Source organism: Motacilla alba, chromosome 8 (genome assembly GCF_015832195.1).
Source record: "Motacilla alba alba isolate MOTALB_02 chromosome 8, Motacilla_alba_V1.0_pri, whole genome shotgun sequence".
Taxonomy (NCBI): Eukaryota; Metazoa; Chordata; class Aves; order Passeriformes; family Motacillidae; genus Motacilla; species Motacilla alba.
Genome location: NC_052023.1, coordinates 7408123 through 7424905, shown reverse-complemented (window position 1 = coordinate 7424905; position 16783 = coordinate 7408123). Strand labels below are relative to the sequence as shown.

At 42.7% G+C, this 16783-nt stretch overlaps 1 protein-coding gene across 1 annotated transcript in view; it reads right to left on the bottom strand.

The window, feature by feature from the left end:
• BEND5 (BEN domain containing 5) overlaps window positions 1-16783 on the bottom strand; it is an 883422-nt gene that overhangs the window by 80530 nt on the left and 786109 nt on the right. Inside the window, exons 10-11 of the mRNA XM_038144486.1 lie at window positions 14918-15070; window positions 1114-1276 (exon numbers count right to left, since the gene is read on the bottom strand). Of these exons, the coding sequence (XP_038000414.1) occupies window positions 1114-1276; window positions 14918-15070 (316 nt within the window). The remainder of the gene's footprint in view (window positions 1-1113; window positions 1277-14917; window positions 15071-16783) is intronic.

Here is a 16783-nt window from a genome sequence, read left to right as displayed (position 1 = left end):
TTGTGCATGTTGCAAGGAGCTTTTCCTTCAGTTAACTTTACTGGGCAAAAAAGAGCTTCTATTCCAAATGCTCAAGCCTGGTAAATCACTTGAAATATATTCATCTCCCTCCTTCCCCCAAATTTCACTTTCAGGGGAGAAGTCAAACCAGAAAAGCCCAAATGACAAACAATTCCTTTTCCTGCTCCCTGTTTCTTGCTCTTATTCCCACACTGAGAGCCCATTTACATGGATGGTGAAGAATTATGTCTCATATGAAAATTTCTCCCTTGCCATCCCCAACTTCCAAAATACAGTGGAGAGGAAAATAGGCAATCACAGCTAATCTCTCTCCCTCTGCAGTGTTTCTAAACCTGTGGAAATTTCAAAAGCTGCCATGCTAGAATGACAAAATGAAATAACACACCCAGCGTTGAAGTATGGGCACTGGCTGTTTGATTGAGCATGGTGACAAAAAGAAAAAGAAAAACATAAAAGCAGATCATAAGACCAGTCAGAACAATTCCACAAATTGCTGATACATTGAGATAGCCAGATGGATATGTGTTTTTTGAGGAATGAGACACCGCTTCTATTTGAACACTCAAAAAGGCCAACAACTTTGATGGTTTTGTTTTCAGAATTTGACTTCTATTTCTTTGTCAACTGGCATTGAAGATTTGTCCTCGAGGCAGCTACAGAACCTAATGGATCCTTTTGGCTGCAGTTCAAAGGCAGAGGAGATATTTTACTGAGTACCAAAGATGCACTCTCAACTTGCTATTAAAACAATAACACAAGCACAGGGCTAATGAGGGAATAAGGAGAGAAATGAAGAAAGAAATGGAAGACTGTGGAAGGGAATGGATCACAGACTCTCCAGGACTAGCTCTTATAACAAGTGTGTGAGACAATCTCCTACAAGAGAGAAATGGCTTATTTGATCTAATGTCTTTCTCCTCTTGAATTTCCACAGTATGGAGAATCAATATGAGGGAAATTAAAGCATCAGGAGCAGACTCACATTTCCACTTGTGTGTGTTTCTATCTCAGCAAACTCTTATGGAGACAGAAGTATTTACCTTAGGTGCCTGGTCCATGTGTGCTGCAGGAGGATGGATTTCAAAAGGATACAGGCTTCCTCAGTGTAGGGCACAGCAGAAGCAGTTCCACCCAGAATGTAGCTGTAGAAGGAGACCTCCAGAGTGTAGCAGTAGGATGTGTCATTTAAGAGCCCGCCGAGGAAGCGCCGGCCTGTCCCAGCTTTCACAGCATCCCTGTTGAACGACGTGCTGGACTGCAGGAGCAAGAACACAGGCACACGAGGAGAGATCAGGAGTGCAGCAAGGGAAAGAATCTCTGAGAAGAGAGACCAGCTTCATCCACATTGCCAGATCTCATTTGCACTGTATAGACTGCTCTGGTTTTTGATCATGGGCTGGAGGGGAAGCACAATTCTGGCACACAGGCTATAAATGATGCCTCGCACAAAATTCATCTGGGTTCATCATTAATATCAGCTTTTCCTCTTTCCTCTCAGATAACAAAAAGCAAGGCTGTCATATGCAGGATCTGAAAGTGAGCCTTCCAGATCCCCCTTGCTCAGGAGTTAAGCTGTACCAGTACCTGGATATTGGATTCCTTTGTCTCCACTGCATCCCCCTGCATCATCACCATGCCCCCCACCCCTTCACCTGGACTCCTAATCAAAGCAGAAATACAGTGGCATTTATGTTTTGGTGAAACTTTCTCACCTAAGACATTTGACTGGTTCTTAAATTAGGTCACAGAAATTTCCACTTCACTAACTTAAATGTTAAGGGGATGTTGCTCTCTGGGTGGAAAAATCTACCTCACTATTCTACAGCACTAGCAGCACAGTATAAAAGGCAGTATTTTGTGCTATTACTGAAGATCTGGCTTTAAGAACCCTACAGCTTTATGACTATTCATTTGAGGGGTGGAGGGGAGGACTCCAAGCATTTCCATAAATGAGTTTTAGCTCTCCTTTGAAGGCATGACATCTGGAGACTAAAGGGCAGCTCATCTTCAGGTTGATTGAAGTCTCAGAGCTTGTTCCTACCAACTAGACAGAAAAAATGGATTCTGATTTCACTTTGATTTTCAGACTCTATTCAGAAACCTCATAACCATTAGACTGAGCCAATCTGGACCCAGCACAAGCTAGTGACAACCACAAAAAAACGATCCAGCTTGGATCTGTTGTATAAAAGGTCATTATATCTCCTGCTGTAAGAATTTTATGTTGCCAGTGAGACACAAAGGACCCTTAACACAGCTCAATGTTCAGTCATTGTGCCCGTGGTGAATTCTTTGAGCTGTCCAGTGTCCTCCTATGGAGCCTTAGGGCTGCTACCTTTTCTAGCCAACACAATGTGAATATTTATGAAATCCATCTCTTACCAAAACTGGGGAGAAGAAAATTTCCTTGGTATTTAAGAAATGAGATGCAATGGTTCAAAACATTGAACTTCTCTAGACTTAGAAAATCAGGTTAATACTGAAATGAGCAACAATTCTTGATAAATACTGTATACCAGGAGATACAAAAAGTAGAAATACCTGTGGGTTTATTAACATTCTGAATGTCTTAAAATCTCTCTCATGTTGTAAAAAGGAAGGTTTTCCAGCTTAATTAGAATAAAATGCAATTGGCTTTCTTATTAGCATTATATATAGGCGTTTCCAAATGCAACTTCTTGTCTTTTTGGTAACACAATATTTAACTTTGTGGTAATTTGTAGACAGGGTGCATTCTCCTATGCAGGTATCATATAATTTCTGCCAAATTACACAGCAGAAGCCTGCAGGATATTCTGAATACCTGTGGGAGAGGGAGTAAAGCACTCATAAGGAATGCTGGCAAAATTAACTGTTAATTTGATATATGGGATAAAAATACTTAAGGAGGTCCATAAGAGGGAATGTTCTCTGGCTTCCTGCAAAACAAACCTTCAAAAGGCTTCTGAGATCCTGAGACAGAGGAAAGCTTTGGCCTCTAGTTAAATTTTAGAAACAGAGGAAGATGATCGTGCTGAGGGAATTGCTTCCTGAGCCAAGTGAACACCAACTTCAGTGGATGGTGCTTCATGTTCAAACAAATGCCTGCAGTGGAACTTTTAATGCATGAGAGCATCAGCTGCTGATGGAAACAAAGGAACAGGACAACAAATGGCTCAGGACAGGATATTGGGCTGTGTGTGCAGAAGCATCACTCACAAAGGGACTAAGCTAATTCTGAGTCTGTATTTGGCACAGGAAAAACAAGGAAAATGTGGGAGGAGGTGACTCAGGGAAGACGTTAGGGATAGAAGTACTTCAGTGAGTAGGAGACTCAGTTACTGATATGGAACATTTGAGAGGATTATGGAATCTCATCAACTACGTTAAAAACAAATTGTGCAAGTATCCGCTGACTACAGTTTGTGGTTTTTGGGATACAATTTGCACATGAAATCCTTCTCCTATTTCCCATTATCTTAATCAGGCTAAAAGAAAGTTATGAGTAGAATTCCTAATAGATGATTCTTGAGATAAATCTTACATAATATTTTCATCACAGTTCTTGGCACGGTAAAGGAGGACCATGCCAACAAAATTTGCTGATGACACACTGTGGAATGAATCATCATTATGGAGGAGGTTCTGAATATCATACAAATAAAAAAGTAGTGGGATGACTTTGAGGGCCAGAGTGATTGTAGTCAGATGAAACTCAGCCACACAAGAGCCAGGTCATGCACTGAAGTATAATTTAAAAAAAAAGAAAATCTGCAGTAGGCTAAAACCTTGTCAGCTGGAAATATATGAAGAGAGAGTCTGATGTGTTACTTCACTGAAGTGGTTTTTGCTTTCTAGCAGAAGTTGAATCTAGTTATTGGCAAAATTATATTTGCCGTATTTCAAAAGTGAAGCATAAGTAGTTTAAATATTATCAAGACAGTTACATAAATGGTAAAAAACAAACCAACAAAAAAACCCACCAAAATTGAGAAATTTTCAGAGTTTGAATTTTTATAATGCTATTTCATGGAGCTTGGGACTTTGGGTTTTGTTTTTTTGGGGGGGGGCGGGCTGTGTTCCCTTGATTTTTTTTCCTGTTTGTGGGTGTTTGTTTCAATTTCAGCTGTACAAAATTACTGGCAATGGCAAAGACATTAATAAAATCCTCTGTTCAATTCTTTGCCAAGTGGTACTGAATTTCCAGGAGTAAAAACTGACCCTTCATTTAGGTACACAAATGTAGATTTTGAAGTGGCATAGAATCTGATGGCAAGGCATCAACTTGTTGTCTTGAGTAAAAGATAAAATCTCTCATTTGACTCAAGAAGATTGGGGTAGAACATGACAAATACATGTTTTGAAACAGCAGCTTGGGCCTGGCTCTAGAGCAAGTGTTATAAGCCAAAAAATAATATTTGATATTTTATAGAAGAAAAAGAAAACTACAGATTAAAGAAGATTTAGGTAATGACAAGAAAGAGCAGCAGGTACTTGCTGAGTCTGACCTTCTACTCACTGTTTTAGGTGAAGATAAAGGGAGTGGGGGAAAAAAAAAACAACAACTGGCAAAACTTTGACTCCTTACCACAGCTGATCTTGAAGTTTTGCCCATGCACGTTTATTTAATCAAACCCTAATCTGGGGAAAAAAAGGGGTGGGGGTGGCAAGAGGAGGGCACAAACACAGGGAAAGTTGTCTGCAAATGAGTCTCTCGCTTTTCTGGGAGAATCTATTTCCCTAAACCCCTTTGCAAAGCTAAACTGAAGTCATCATTAAACAAATGCACTGAGCAGGCACAGCAGGAGAACAGCTAAACAAATATTTATTTCTCCAAGGCTGAAACGCATGGGAGTGTTAACAACAGCAGCAGGGAGAAGCACAGTCTGGAGGGTGGGGGGAACACCAAAGACTTTGAAGTTCTTAAATAGTGATATTTGTATAAAATCAACAGTAATGCATTATTAAAACACACAGATACATTAAAGCTCACAGAAGGACTTTGCTTCCCAGCTGGTGTGAGGAAATTCAGTGAACAAATAGCTACCCACAGAACTAGAATCTGCCAAGAAATCCAGTGTTAAAAGAGCAGAGGATTCCCTTACTTTCTGGTGGAAAGAAACTCGCCAGAAAAAAAACAGATTTCAAACACATTTGGGAGCCTCAAGGTGTGCTGACTGTCTCTCTACACATCATGCATTAGTGGCAGCTTCCCCAGGCCTATCTACCAGACTTCATTCCTCCTCTCCATTCGGTGCTGAGTGTCAAACTGTGTGACCAGTTCCCCTACTGGGAATGGCAGTGAACAGCCGGGCAGTACAGGGACATTTGTGAACCAACTGGACCTTATTCAGGCATTGCAGCAGACAGAGACATGTGGAATGAAATAAGAAAAAAAAAAAAAAAGCATGTAAATTCTTTTTGGAGTGATTTCAAAGCAGAAAAGAATCCTGGCCCTTGGTCGGACTTGTCAAAGTGCCAGAATCCCTGTCCCTTGGCTGGTGAGGACACTCAGTGGTTCAGTAAGGCTGGTGCCCTGCAGTGTGTCTGCTCAGTGAATTCAGCTCCCTGGTAGGCAGTTTGTGAGCTCCACAGCCTGGGCAGCTCCCCCAGGGCTGGGGGATACTCTTGGCTCCTCAGCACCACTCCACCTTCCCGCTGACAGCGCCCGGAATGAACGCACTGGGCAGTCCTGTTCACAAGTGTGCTGACTGCCTCTGCGTGCCTCTGGCAGTCACAAGAGTGGCTCCAAAAGGCAAAGAGGGACATTTCTCACACATCTGAGACAGAATTTCCCCCCTCTACCCTTTGCAGCCCTGATGGGCTTGGAATCTGAGTGGCCTTGCATGGTGGGAGTGTCGGCTGGCAGGGCCTCCTCCTCAGTGTGGCCTCAGAGGGGACTGGGCTTGCTCCAGCACGTGAGAACCTCAGGTTGCACAAAAGGAGAAATTAGAGTTAAACACCAGTAAAACTGGATCCGATCTTGAGTGGGAGAAGGGACAACATAAAGGGATGAAATGTCAAGCAAGCTGTGTCCAGCCAGTGATGGATGGGAGCTTCATTCTATTGATGGCAGGACAAAGGGGCCTTCTCATCCAAAACTTTTTTGGAGAATGAATCTTTGTCATCTTCTGAAATTGCTCAACACATTAAGAAGAAAGGAGCAAGGCATGACCACAGTGTAAGTCAGACCTTGCCAGGCTCCTAACATGGGATCGAGGGTATGGACTGCACATCATTTCTGACCAAGCCTAAGGTGTTTCCCCAGCCCAGCAAGAATAGAAAAAAACGTAAAAAACATTCAGAAAAATTCCAACCAGGCAGAAATCTGGTCACAGGCTTTGACAGAATGCAGAAGATGAAATTCTGGCATAGCAAGGTCCAGGGAGGTTCCCGAAATTCAAGAGAGAGATTTTTACCAGCTGTTCACATCTTCTGCAACACAACTGATTATGGATGTGCCTGTGGAAGGAAGTAGCAAACTGCATATATCTTCAAAAATCTGAGCTCTAGTGTGCACATGAATGATTCCCAGATGATCACTTCTCCTCACAAACAAAGTATCTGCATGAAACTCAGAATAAAGAGGTCTTCCCTAAAGTTTCTGATATATATAGACAAAGTAGGTCCAGGAAGTGTTCTACAAAAGGATGTAGCATGTACAACTGAATGCTCAAAAATCATAAAATTATGTTAGGAATCTTTCCTGGAGAAAAGCACAGACAAAACACTAAGAGGATTCATAATTAGAGAATGGTTTCATACTGCAGCATACAATTAAAACATACTGGGTCAGCCTATGCCATTTCTATAGCTGTGTTTCACAGCTGAGCCTAACTAGTCCTAAAACACCCCACTCCAAACCCAGTAAAACTGCCCACATTTTGTTCATTCTACAGTTAAGAAATGAACACTTTACCTATTGGGGTAAACTGGGATTATGCACACAAGTTGTTTCACGTTCTCCAGTGATCACCTTCAGCAATGGCTAGGTGTAATCAGGACTCACGTTTCACCTAGCAATGTCTAGGTGTAATCAGGACTCATTTGCAGCATCACCAGAGCTGGCTGCTGATGCTGCTCCTATAGATGAAGAGAAAGGGTTTTTTTTCCAAAGCAGGTCTAACCTCTACGAGCCCTCAACTCAGTGCCCTGGTGTGGCAAAAAAAAAAAAAAAAAAAAAGTGATAATAAAAAAGTTGGTGCTCTAGAAAGAAAGGAATGGCACACTTGTCATCAAGGAAGAATAGATGTACCATTGGGAAATGGACTGGAGCCCAGGCAGTGCCAAATCCATCTCAGAGAGCAGTTTTACAGTATCAGCTATAACTCACTCACTCAGATTTTCTAGAATGCTTTATTGAAGTCTGCAAAAGTTTGAGAAAGGGCGCAGAAATGCACTGGCTTTGGAATCTTTGCCACAGATAGAGCTGATTCCTGCCATGATGTGTCCAGCTGTCACTGCTTTGACCCTGCCAAACTGTCTAACAAGCAAAACTTAACCTCCTTACTTCTCTGGAAGCACTGAGCAAACTTCTCACTTCAAAAGCCAACCTAACTCTCCTAACTCTATTATAGACTGGAAAGTAGATGTGTTGGTGTGGTTTGGGGTTTTTTGGGTATTTGTTTTGGTGGTTTTTGCGATAGACTATCATCAACTCCATGCCAGCTGGGTCTGGAGACTTGGAAATCATGGCATTTGGGAGGCTGCTACCAGGCAGGCTTCTTCCAATTTATTTAACAAGCTACAGTCAGCATCAATCCCCAAAGCAGACAGCTGATCTGAAGGAGGGAGCAGGCAAAGAGGAAGGATTCTGGGAGCAGAGGTGTGATGAAATGGGAACAGAGCTCAAAATTACTCCACAATTCATCTCACCTTGCAGCTTAGCAGTTTTTCTGATGCAAAGGAAGAAAACTTATTTCATCTCAAAATCAATTGTGACTTCTGAAACCTGGGAAGAGGAGATTTAGAAAAGTTCAGGATCATTTCAAAGAGGAATTCCATTGTTTGAAGCTTTTCCAGGTCCCTTAGGAACAGGCAGATTGGACTGATATTCCTGTGAATAGGACTCACTCACTCTCACAGAATGCTCTGCAGTTGACAGCATTTCCATAACTTCTGTGCCTGGTAGGAAACACTGAGGTGGGCAGAAAAGTTTGTGTTTAGCTTGGGAATATTCTCTGATCTAGAGTTTGATTTGCAGAAGTCTGAGGAAAGGCATGCAGAGGAGACCTGGAACAGTTTGACCTGCACCAAGAATGTGAGAATACCTAAAACTGAAACTTAAAGACCAAACAGCCTCGAATCCTATAAGATTTTTAATCATTCTCCTCCTGTTTCTTTTTGCCTTCTTCCTCCTGCTCAGTGGAAAGCAATCGCCCTTTTTTAGAGGTAGCATCACTGTTGTAGAAGTACCATGAACACAACCTGCCTAGTACCACATTTCTCAGGCTTTAAAGTGCAATTCTCCTCAGAGAAATAGCAGTTTAAAGGTACATTGTCACCACACACACATCTGCTCCCTGAGGGGCTTCATTATCCCTCTAATGTGCAGTGCAGGAATACCAGATCTTTCCCCCTCCCAAGTGTCCTTCAGTCATGCCTGCTTAAGTTTCCTGATAAAAACACATATTTGCATGGTCATTAGGAGAGAGGTTGGAAGGAGGGAGCTTTATAAGCTCTCAGTTTATGCCTCAAGACCAAAAGCACCAAATTAGTTCTTTTTTTTTTTTTTTTTTTTAAGAAATTCTGCAGCTTGAAAAGAAACTGGCTCTCACGCTTCAGGGTTTCAGCTGTTCACCTGCAAGAAGTACAATAGCTGCACTTTTTACTGCTCATTAATATCTGCACTCTGCTGTACAGCTCCAGGACTGATGGAGGTCTCTGCACCTTGAACCAGCCCCAGTGCAGGGATTTGGCCTGCATTTCCCATTCCCCAGAATCCTTCCCCACGTGCCCCTAAACTGGTTGTACTCCCAGCTCCCACCTCCCCTGGTGCTACAGCTCTGAAGTTGTTTATTGAGTTTGCTGGCTTTAGCACAGCAGCTAGCACGACTGGAATCCAAATCAAACCAGCAGCTCTCCTGAGAGACAGCTCCTTAAACAACACCTGCAGCCAAACAAAGCAGGGTGGAGATGGCCTGAGACCTTCACAGAGCCAGGCAAGGGTTTCCCTACAGAGCTGGGCAGCCCATCACAGCCTACCTGGAAAGAACAAGAGGAGGAGGTTCCTTCCCATCCTTCCACCCCATCCTAAAAGCAAACCTCAGAGCTCCTCGTTAGTGGATCTGCCATCCTGAACACACACACACACACACCCACACACACAACCCCAGAGTGTATACCCCAAAACATCCTTCCTCAGGTCCTCTCAGCTCCTCCTTTAGTGAGCCTGCATCTCCCCATCACCTCAAGTTCACTTAACCTCTAGTGACAATGTCACCTACTCTCAAACATTATCCTGTCACCCATTACCCAGAGTAAGGCTGGAACTTCTCTCCCTTTTAAGAGCCCACCCAAGCTGTGACCAGTGATGCACACACACAGGGGATCTGAAAATGTGGCAGGTTAATAATGAAGGAAAGGCCTGCTTTCCCTCCCTGTTTTTTTTTCACTAACAGCAGCCTCTGCTTCTCAGAGCACCTCCTCCCCCAAAGATGGCAATGGTGGCATTTCCTAGGCTAAGCTCTACAGAATAATCACACTGTTTAGAAAATAACTCAAGTCTCTGGAGTTCTCACTTTCTCCATTTGTCAGTAGAAAACGAGACATTTCCTCAAAATATACAATAAAATAGCCTCTAGCAATAGCCTGCCATGCTTCTCTTTACAATACTTTTATGAGTGTGAGCGTGGTCTCCTGGGAGTGCTTTCATAATCATTTATACAAATGACAGAAAACTAGGACAATGAGAAGCAAAAAGGAAAATACAGCCATCAGGCACCTTTGAATAGTTTGCAGAAAAAGTGTTTTTCTGCATGGCAAAGAGTTCTCCTCACTTGCAGGCCTAAATCAGGTGATCACAACCTTCCTAAGGTGGGACAGGATGATGCTCCCAGAGCAACCCAGTGCAGCCCATTGCTCACACTCCTTCTTGGCTCTCTCACTGCTCCAGGACAGTTCTCTGAGCCAGAGGTGTATTCTACATACATTAAAATATCATGTGGTTAAAAAGGTAATACCCAAAAAGATATCCTGCCTGGGGGATGGGTGTCCAGTTCTTAAGTACCTTCCTGTCCTTCCTTCACTGCACAGTTTGTCCCATCTGAGGGAATTTATGGTGCTCTGCACGAGAGGCAGCTTGCAGGAGAACCTACAGCAGCTCCTTTGATTGCTGCTGCTCTGGGAGGCTGTCACCTGCTCCCAGCAGGTTGACATTAGGTAAGAGTAATGTTGGTCTTTGAAAATAAACCATAAAATTGCTATGAAAACTTGTTTCTTCTGTGTACATTCTAAATTTCTACCTGCGTGGGGACGGAGAAGGGGCTGTTGACTCCTGTATGCACAAACAACAAGGCAAGAAGGCACTGAAAGAAAATCCATTTCTTCCAACTCTCCCCCCTCTCCTTTTCTTTTCAATACAAATTCAATCCTCTGTAAACAAGGAGGGGTGAACTGGTGCAGCACAACATAATGGAACAGTTTCATTTCACTGAGGCTCTCCAAAAGGCAGAGTCCTTGTGAGACCAAAGCCTGTAACACTGAGAAGGGCAGACTTTACAGTCTGTTCCCTGTGCCACCAGAAACACATTTCCTGTCTTGGCTCACCCAGCCCCCAGAATAAATAAACAAATAAATAAATAAATAAATTTATGGAGCAACACGTCCAAGAAGCAGCAAGCAGAAATGCATCCCAGAGGGGTGCTAAAGCATATAATAGCCGTATTTGTCTTCCTGGATATGCCTTGGTACAAGACTACAAAAAAGGAGGCAGGATCATTTGTTGTGCTCAGGTTTTAAGAGATTTTGGAGTAGATCTGTTAAGCTTGTATGAAGTTAACAAAACCTACCTGAACACAGCAGCTTTTGCCTTTCTGGGAGAAGAGTCTTTTTTTTACCAAAACAGCAGAGAGGCACTTAGAAAGTGGTGATGCAAGTGAGTATGGATTTTACTTCAGGAAAATTCCTGGCAACTTTTCTACTGCTTCCTCTTCATTGTCCAGCCATAAACAAGCTGGGTTTTTTGTTATTTCAGAACAGATTATAGAGATTTGATCATTCAGTGTTCATATAACTGCCTCAAGCATTTGCACCACCACTGCCTTCAGAGGGAGGTATCACCCCGGGTAAGTCACAGCAGCCAAGAGAGGCTGCCATAGGTAGAATGGAGGAGGTTTGCTGGAACAAACACATCTTCCCTAAGAAAGCTTGGATGGGGGGATGCTGGGAAGATGAGAAGAGCAGACCCAGAGTTTGTGAATCAAGGAAAGACAGCATAAGATATAAAGAGATTAAAATGTTTTTCTTCATTGCTCTGTGTTTGATATCCAAACTAAAAAACAAACAAACAAACATCTGAACAAAACACCACCACAGAAAGTACTAGCTCAAATCATTCCATATCTGCATCTTCTCATATTGCTGAGAAAATGATAATCTCTAAAATATGTTTTAGGTCACAATGTTATGGTATTGGAGTTAACAACATGCTTCCCTAAAGGAAACTGGATGGGTTGCTGTTTAGAGACTTCACCCTTGAATGTGAGCATGATATAAAACAGGGAACTGCTGACAAAGAAACAAGACTGGCACTTGGGACATCCAAGTTTTATTCTCCAATTTCGTCAAGCAAATTATTTCTCACCCACTTGTTATCTCATTCTCAGAATGGCTGGAAGCTTTTACGGACTTCCTCAGCAATTACCCAGCATAACGGGACCCCAAGTTTTAATCAGGGTCTTTGGCTAACCCTGGCAAACAAAGGTCAAACAGTGTTTACAAGGAAGGTTCTCTGCTGGGAGGCTGAGTACAAGAAAATGAAATGAGAACTCAAATGTAACCCAAGTGCCACCAGTTCACAGTCTAAAGGAAAAAAAAAAGAAACCAAACTGACTGGATCAGGATCAGGCCAAGTACCTCTGGCTGGTCTTTAACAGAAAAGAAGAGCAATCTTTGCAAAGTGATAAAGCCACCCAAGAATGGCTGTAGTTTTTTCTTTTAAATGAACCAGAGAGAACAGATGGTCTCCTCTCATACTGTCACAGAGGTCAAAGTTAGCCACCTCTAAGACTAGCAGGTTGTTGAAATGCTCAAATGCTCATGTCTGGTCCTTATGACTAATCCACTCTCCCAAACAAGAAAGGTCAAATGAAGAACATCCCCACAAAAACTGCAACTACTCCAAGCCATGGCTGGTGTGTAATGCACTCAGACATGGTGTCAACAGCTGCTCCTAAAACCCAATGAGTCAGCCTTTCAAAAGAGCATGTCAGCTTTCACTGTTAGAGCTTTCATATGGATTACATTTACTTCCCAGTGTTTAAAAATATCTTTCTTAAACATTGAAAATACAAAATGTTTTCCTTACAGATTGTCCCTTTTGCCCATGCAGCTGCCCAAGAACGTCTCATGTATTTATTTGGGAGCAAAACATCCTAGCCCTTCTTCCACTTTCCTTTTCTCATGCTGACAGCTAAACCAAAGGCAGGCCTCTGTTTTCTGAAGTCATGTACAAATGAGGAATTTCTGGTCCCTTTCACAACTTATGCCTCAGAGCCACAGTCAGCCTTCCAGAGAGCTGTGGGGTCACGAGTTTTGCCCAACAGACAGGGCACAGAGACACTGGGTGATTCTCCTTTGGTCCTATAACAGGCATGGGGGTACAAATCCCCTATCCATCCCCTACTCTAATCACCAGCCTCCCTCAGATACTGTCATTTCAATAAAAAGGCCTATTGGAAATGACAGGTGAAGAAAGCAGCCCAGGCATGAAATGCACTCTAAAGTATATTAATAGAAGGTTTCCAGACGAAACGGCACAAGGCATTTGATCGCATCATCTCAGGCTTGTTGTTCATGCTCCTTTGCATCTGGCTGCGTGATTCCTGCCAGATTCTTGGCTGGAGGAGCAGAGGAGGATTTGCCTGCCTTCCCTAACCCGTGCCGGGCTCAGCTGCAATCACGCAGAGCACTGAAAGAAATCCCTTTGAGTTGGGATTCATTCCGAACGTGTAAAACCCAAATGACTGCTTCTCCAAAGTGAATCCCATTTCACAGCAAGTAGGTTATTAGCGTGGAACTCCATACAAGTAGCCTGCATTCAAAAGCCCTCTGCATTATTAATAGAAGATGAGCTTTTGACATCAAAGGAGAACCATTATGTATGCTAAACGGTGGCAAAAATTGTACCCGCACTTCAAACCTTTTCAGTGCTTTGTCCCTTGTAAATCAATCAAGGTTGACAGATGCTTTAAGGAGAGTAATCTTTTCAATGATACTGTCAATGGATAACATAATGGAACATTGTCTCTGTGCTGTGTGAAGACATGGAGCTAGTCAATTATGGACAACACTTCATGCAGCCGCCAGTTTTCACTTGAAGTGCTGCTGTTGAAGTATTATAATCCCAACAAATGGCCGCAGCAGCACACAATGTAAATGAGACCTCCTGAAGCTTTGGAAAATTCATTAGTAACAACAGTGGTCCATTCCCACACTTTCAAACACCAGCCTGGTAATGTTAACGATGCACTTCCCCCCTTCCCTTTGAGCAGGCAGTAGGGCATATTTACATACACTATTTTAAATCTTCAGCACATTCCCCCCTCCCCATTTTGGATTCCTTTCCTCTCTTCACCTGATATTTCCAACAAGTCACATAATCCACATGGCTGGAGCTGGAAACAAGAAAACAGACCTTCCTATTTGGGGACACGTTTTCATTTCACACGTGTCAGACACTTTGTGGCTATCCCTTTTTTCAACACTTCTGTCTGCTCAGCTGCCCTGGGAAGAATGGCCTGGATGGATAGCAGGGGAAAATCTTCCAGCCTCAAGAGACCAGTGGGATGTCAGGGGGAAGCTGAATGCACCCAGTGCCAGTAGCACCTGGGTGGAACTCTGCTCGAGAGTCAAAAGGGAGAGACTGTGCTGTTTATTTAGCTATTGGCTTCTATTTCCTACATCATCTTCTCAAAGATTTTCCCTTTGTCAAGCAAGGCTTGTGCTAAGAGGAACACTTAATCTCCCACAGTGGCAGAGAGAAATCCCACACTTGAGCACAGAATCTCTAAACTCCTATCAACTGCAGGTTTCCATTGCTATGATCTGTGAATGCCCCTTACCCCTAATGTGTTTTTGAAACAACCAGGTGCAGACCAGAAACTCAATCACTGAGGGTAGGAACAAGCTGTTCCTTGAACCCAACTTCCCCTTTCCCACTCTTCAAGCTGTAAGCATTGGGCAATTGAAAATCCTCTTGCAGAACAGTTTTCTATGGTAATAGCAAAGAATTTCAAAATCATACATTCCTTTTGCCCAACTTTCAACAGATGTTATCTAACCTTTTCTTTCAAGCGGATTAATTTTATTTCTATTTTCTAGTTTATTATTATTTAGAGTATATAAGTAAAAATTTTGACCAATTAATATAAGCATTGGAACAATAAAGTTGACCCAGTTGATCAAAAGACAAAAGATCTGAGAAAAACGGGGTGTGCCAGTAATTCAGAACCAAAGGTTATTAAATAGAAGATGAAAAACCTGCTTTTGTTCATGTGTCCAATGACATATATAAGATCACAACTTACCACTGCTGGATCAGGTAAGTATGAGAGGGGAGATGGTAGCTAATAAAATTTTAAGGTAGGCTTGTATTCATACTGAAATAAAATTCACTCAATCAAATAAAGCCAGAGATTTATCATAAAGGAAAAAAAAAACAAAACTAGGAAAGAATAATTAAGAAAAACTGACTTACATAAGAGAAGTCTTCAGCATTCTGACAGAGTAGCTTGGGAAAAACAGCCTGTCGCTGAAATCTTTCCTCATCTTCAAAGATGTTCCCATACATGAAGCCATTCATCATGGTGGAGTGGGCATGGATGTCGATATAGAACTCCAGGTTAATCTTCTGTTGAGGGAAAACAACAACAACAAAACATTCAGCACGAGATAAATCATAACTGAGCTATGCAGGTGAAGCCTCCCATAAATCCAGTCCTGCCGTTCTTGAGCCCATCCATGGTGCCAGCATCAGGGAGCCACGCTGAAGATCTCACTGTGATGCACACAACCATTCCTGCCTCTCTGTGGGGGCATGTGAAATACAACAAAGGACCATGACAGACATTTCTTTCCCTTTTTTTTTTTTAGAATATTGGAACATTTTGCACAGGACACTGTGCAAAATAGAGCCAAACCATCCTTCATTGTGATACAGGGCTTACTGCCAGTGATAAAAATATGCACCTTCCAGTTCTAGAGCACAATTATTTGGGCATAGCTTTGCCATCTCTGCACAGTTCTGCATTGAATTATGCAGATGTTCCCTTCTGCCAGGTGAAACAGGCTCAAAATTGTGTAAAAAAGACTCCAGTAGTTCCTGGGCAGTCTATTTCTTGTGTATAAAGAGAAATAATGCAAATGTTTTGTCTTCCCCTCCTTTGTAGCAGTAACTCAACAGAACAACTCTCCAAAGCAAGTGCCTGGAATACCTCTCTGCTTGTGCACGATTCTGCACCAACTCTTGCTTTAGAAGAAAATAGCAGGACCCCCTAGCACAGAATTGCCTGCTCTGCCCACACACTTCCCATGGCATCAGTGGGAAAGAGGGAATGTTCACCTGGATCCCTACACACAGTGCCATCAGCAGCACTGTCCAGCACTAAAAAGTGATACCAGATCAGATGCCACTGAATCACTCAGTTTCCCCAAACTCTTACAACTTCTGGACCTGAACAAATGACATGACAAGCCCATCCCTGTCAGCTGGCCAGCATGGGCCATTGAGGCTGTCCTGGTGCCCAGATCTCAGATGTCCCTGCCTCAGCAGAGGGATGGAGAAGAGCTCTGTTGGCAGCACGAGGCTCCTGAAGCTTCTCCCGGTACTGACATACAGCAGGAAGCTCTGCGGCCCCAGGCCTCTCCTGCGCACAAAGCTTGCTGGGCTGCTGGAGAGCACTGAGCTGTGGGACCCTCCAGTGTGACAGGAAGGCAGGTTGGGTTGGGCAGTTCATGTGACAGCAGTGCCAGCTCTTCTAGAGCCTCTGATGGGGGGAGAGCATCATTTGGTATGCGACACTAATATAATACAGATTTACTCTTCCCTGGCAGAAAACCAGTGTATAATACACAGCCACTGTTTAGTTTAATTAAACAGTCTAGAGAGAGTAATAATGTATCTTATTAAGCCTCTGCTATGCTAAAATGTTAACTAACACAATATCAATATCTGACCATGCTTCATAGGAAAGGGAACATTTGATTGTGTTGACTCTAATACAATAAATTATTTGCTCCTGCCAAAACATTCTGCTGTGCTATAGAGGACCAGCCCTGCAATAAAGCACACATCTGCTATTTGGAGATACAGCACTGAGGAGAAAGATTAGCATTGACAGGATGAAACACCACACAGGATTTTCTTCCTCTCCAAGCATACAGAAATTAAAAACCAAGATTAAGTAATAGTATTTTCATGAGATAATTTCCCCATCGCAAACAGAATTTGATGAGATCAGATGCACACTGGCATATCACCATAAAACAGAACATCTTGTAGAGTCTCAAAACAGTGATTTGATGAAGTGAGCAGATAATCTAGTTAAACTGGGTATTTGTAAAG